Here is a 4375-nt window from a genome sequence, read left to right on the forward strand (position 1 = left end):
TAAGTTAAGGTAGTCCACCAAGAAATTGTGCAGGGAGATGCCCTGAACACGTTGATACCCGACAACCTTTTACAACATTCCATGTCCCAAAAACCTGCTTTAATTTGCCCTCTAATTAATATTTGTAAAGGGGGAAGGGGAATACATTGTTTTCCTGTTAGCTCTAACCCTCAGGCATTGTAATTATGGTAAAGTACATCAAAGGTTCTTTACTTCTAGTGTTGTAATTTTCATCCTAAAGTCCCGGCCCCCCACTCGGTGTTATTTAGGGTACGCATATGCTTGTTCCCTCTCTTTGAAAGCACCCCATATCTGAGGACTGCCAACATTTCCGAACCCCCATTTCGCGGGTTTTTCCCGGACGTTTCCTGCCTTGGAGACCCCCCTTATTCAGGAAAAATGATCAATGTACCCCCATAAATTCGAAATTATTTCTCAGGAGTCCAAAGAGATGAGAAAAAAAGAAGAAAAAAACCTTTTTAAAGAAATCTCCGGGTGAAAAGTCAAATACACCCCCTTTTTTTTGTTACCAATTCCAGCCCTTAGGCTTAACTATGTGGTTCTTCCTTTATTCCATGAATTTATTTCTTTTCACTAATTTTGCATTCCTTGTACATCTTTTTATTTAAATAAGTCAATTTCATTAAGCTTCTGAAGGAGCTTTTGCAAAAGCTGGGTGAAACCTTAGTCAGAATCATCCTTGCTTTTGCTAGCTTCCTGGGGGTTTCATGTCGTTTTTCCTAAGGTATGTATTTCCGAAGATTCATAATTTCGAAGGCTCGTTACTCGTAAAGACATGCCTCTCCAGTCATAGCATAAGTTCTGCCTTCGAACGTAAACTTGCATCTTCTCTATCTGTTGTGCCCCTTATCTGTACCCATACATTACCAAGCAGATGCCCCCTTTGTTTCCCTGCGTCCCTTTTTGTGTGCTTTGTTCCGACATAACATTTTTTCCTCCAGTATAGCCAAGCTAATTATGACAAATATGTATAGACAAGGTTTGACCCTGGCCCTCCAAAATGCCCCCTTCCATGTGAACAAAAGTCTTTTCGGAGGTTAAGCTGCCTCTTCGTTATCTGTTATGCAAATGGATATGATACCAATTCGTTACATTAACAGATTTTGTTTGCCTCTGTAATAATAAGTATGCCAGTTTTTAGTCTATAACTTGAGTTTTCCTTAAAGAATAAGCAAAGCAAAAATGGCCTTTTATACAAGAATTTGATGTCTTTTCTATAAACGAAATTCATATATAGTCCATCATTCACTTGGCCTGTAGAGGTTCGTTCTAAGAGAGAGAGAGAGAGGTGGAATGGTGCTTCTGGAACGTGTCCCCATTTATGGATTGTCAGAGGGAAGGAATATTAACAAGGACATATGAGGCAGCAAAAAGAGGGCGCATTTTTCCGGTGTAAAAGGGCTTTTTCCATCACTGGAGGAGCCAAATCTGATTACTTTATTCTATCATTTTCTCTGTCTATATTCATTATGTTAAAAATGGGATACAATAAGATAAAGACAAAAAATAACATGAGGAAACATTGAAAGAGAGAAAGATAGAAAGATGAAAACAAAGAATAACATAAGGAGAGATAGAAAAGAAAATAGAATGATGAAAGCAATGAGGATGAGGAAAAATATAAAGAAAATAAGATAAAAGGAAAACAACATAAAAGAAGGTGAGATTTTATTTTTGGGGCGCCCGCCAGAAAATTATATGGCGTCCGCCAAATAATCTAGCTTATGTTATGTTTTAGATAGAAAGAGGAAATGACAGAAGAATAAAAACAAAGAATAACATAATTAGAGATAAAAAGTAATGATAGAAGGATAAAAAAAAAAATGATGCTAGAAGGATTTTAAAAAAGAATAATAATAGGAAAGGTAGAAAGAGGAAATGATAGAAGTATAAAACTAAAGGGTAACATACGTAAAAATAAAAAGGGAAGAAGATGGAAGGTTAAAACCAAAGAAAAAAATAAAGAAAAGTAGAAGGTAATGTTCAAAGAATAACAAAAGGTATAACATAAGGAAAGATAGAAAGTGAAGAAGATGTACAAAGAGTAACATACGGTAAAATAAAAAGGGAAGAAGATGGAAGGTTAAAAACAAAGAAAAACATAAAGAAATATAGAAGGTAATGATCAAAGAATAACAAAAAGAAAAACATAAGGAATGATAGAAAGTGAAGTAGATGTGAGGAAAATAATAAAATCATGATTTTGTTCTAGATAGAAAGAGGAAACGAAATAAGAAAAAACAAAGAATAGCCTAACATAAGGAAATATAGAAGAAGAAGCAGATGAAAGAAGGAAAAACAAAGAATTATGAAATGAAGAGAGAAAGAGGAAATGACAGAAGAAAAAACAAAGAATAACATAAGGAAAGACGAATTATCCGGCGGCCGCATATAATCCACTGCTGGTTTTTTATTCAGGAACAGTTTTCTTTTCCCTTGTATCTCTCTCCCTTTTTGGTTTAACCTTGGTAGGAAAGAGGGAGGCTGCTCAGTCTTTCTGGTCCCCCCCCCCCCTCTGCTTTTTAGGCATCTTATTTCATTTTCGGAATTATGAACCCTCTGAGAAACGAACCTTCGGAATAAGGAATTATGAACCCTTTTTTTCATTTTTTTAATTATGAACCCCTAGGCATGGGGAATTTGTGTTTCGGAATTATGAACACTCGGAAAAACGCATCTTCGGAAAAACGAGCCTTGGGATGAGCGAGATCCCCCCTTCCGGAGAACCTTGGTCAGAATCATTCTCGCTTTCGCTAGCGTCCTGGTCGGGAGACCCTTGGTCAAGATCATCACCGCTTTCGCTAACATCCTGAGAACCTTGGTCAGCTTCGAGAGAACCTTGGTCAGAATCATTCTCGCTTTCGCTAGCGTCCTGGTCGGGAGACCCTTGGTCAAGATCATCACCGCTTTCGCTAACATCCTGAGAACCTTGGTCAGCTTCGAGAGAACCTTGGTCAGAATCATTCTCGCTTTCGCTAGCGTCCTGGTCGGGAGACCCTTGGTCAAGATCATCACCGCTTTCGCTAACATCCTGAGAACCTTGGTCAGCTTCGAGAGAACTTTGGTCAGAACCATTCTCGCTTTCGCTAGCGTCCTGGTCGGGAGAACCTTCGTCAAGATCATCATCACTTTCGCTTGCGTCCTGGTCGAGAGTACCTAGGTCAAGATTATCCTCAACAGATGGGCGAAAGCGGGTGTTCTCAACTTTTTGCGCTATGGACGTTTCGTCGAGATCTTTCTCCAATTCCTGTTTTAGACAAGTGAATTCTATGTAAAGTATGTTTAGTGCATCAGAGTCTGAAAACTTACACGTACTAGTACTTGCAATGCCCTCTTGTCCCATAAGAGTGCTGTTTACATTCAGACTCTGCAAGGAATGTTTCTGGCGTCGAATGAAATCTGTCATGACCTTGCCAGATTTTGTGCGGATTTTTTTAATTTGTTTTAGTAGCCTTTTCCTTTTTCTTAGAAGAACCAGTGCCTTTTCACCAAAGGATTTTTTTATTTCCCCCTTTAGATTCCCCAGATGAGAATACATATCACACATTTGTTGCTCAGCATTGGTGATGGACTTTTTGATCTGTACTTTCTTCTTCTCACTTTTTTGAATGACAGACTTTCTTTCCTTGTTCAACTCTGCTTCCAGCTCTTCCTTCTTCTTAAACATGTGACCTTGATGTTTTTCAAACAAACAAGTCAGACAGATGAATTCCTTGCAAACCGCACACAGAATGTCTTTATAGACTTGACTGTGCAGGGAACAGAACACTGGTTTTCCATTGACCTTATGTACCTGTAATTCTTCCTCGAGGCCTTTTACAGAGAAATTGGGTGCAAGTCCTGCGACTCTACTTTTTTCCAGTTTGGTGCGTTTCTTACAAACCGGACACTCCATGAAATCTTGACCTCGGTGATGTGTATCGTATTTGTCCAGACAGACCTTGCAGAATGTATGTCCACAGGCGAGGAGGGTGGGGGCCTTAAAGGCATCGAGACAAAGTGGACATGCCAGACTTTCAGGCACCTGTAGTGCTATCTTTTCAGCCATAGTAGGCCTACCTTCAGTCAAAGTGGCATAAACTTAGCGGAGAAAGAAAGTTCAGCTACTAATTACAAGCACAGAAAGTCTGTATGTCTGAAAAGAAAAACAGGAAAACAAATTATACTTTTTGTTGCAAATTATTGAAATTTGAGCGCGTATTTCTATTTGCTTTATTTCTTTACTTGCTAATTAAATTAAATCCAAGACCAAAACTGTCCCATCATTTGTATTGATTTGCACGTGTGTTACAATTAGTGACGATATCAATGCTGAATGCCCATTGTCAAAGAAAATGATATGTTTAATACGCTA

The 4375-nt window shown here is 38.6% G+C and overlaps 1 protein-coding gene across 1 annotated transcript; it reads right to left on the minus strand.

The window, feature by feature from the left end:
* Window positions 1–867: 867 nt before the first annotated feature.
* On the minus strand, window positions 868–4069 carry LOC105440924 (tripartite motif-containing protein 2-like). The gene is made up of 2 exons (XM_030993788.1): window positions 2711–4069; window positions 868–972 (listed from the first exon to the last, which is right to left on the minus strand). The coding sequence occupies exons 1-2, from the start codon at window positions 4067–4069 to the stop codon at window positions 868–870; spliced, it is 1464 nt and encodes a 487-aa protein (XP_030849648.1).
* Between the last annotated feature and the right edge of the window lie 306 nt (window positions 4070–4375).

This window comes from Strongylocentrotus purpuratus, unplaced genomic scaffold (assembly GCF_000002235.5).
Source record: "Strongylocentrotus purpuratus isolate Spur 01 unplaced genomic scaffold, Spur_5.0 spur5_scaffold_20, whole genome shotgun sequence".
NCBI lineage: Eukaryota > Metazoa > Echinodermata > Echinoidea > Camarodonta > Strongylocentrotidae > Strongylocentrotus > Strongylocentrotus purpuratus.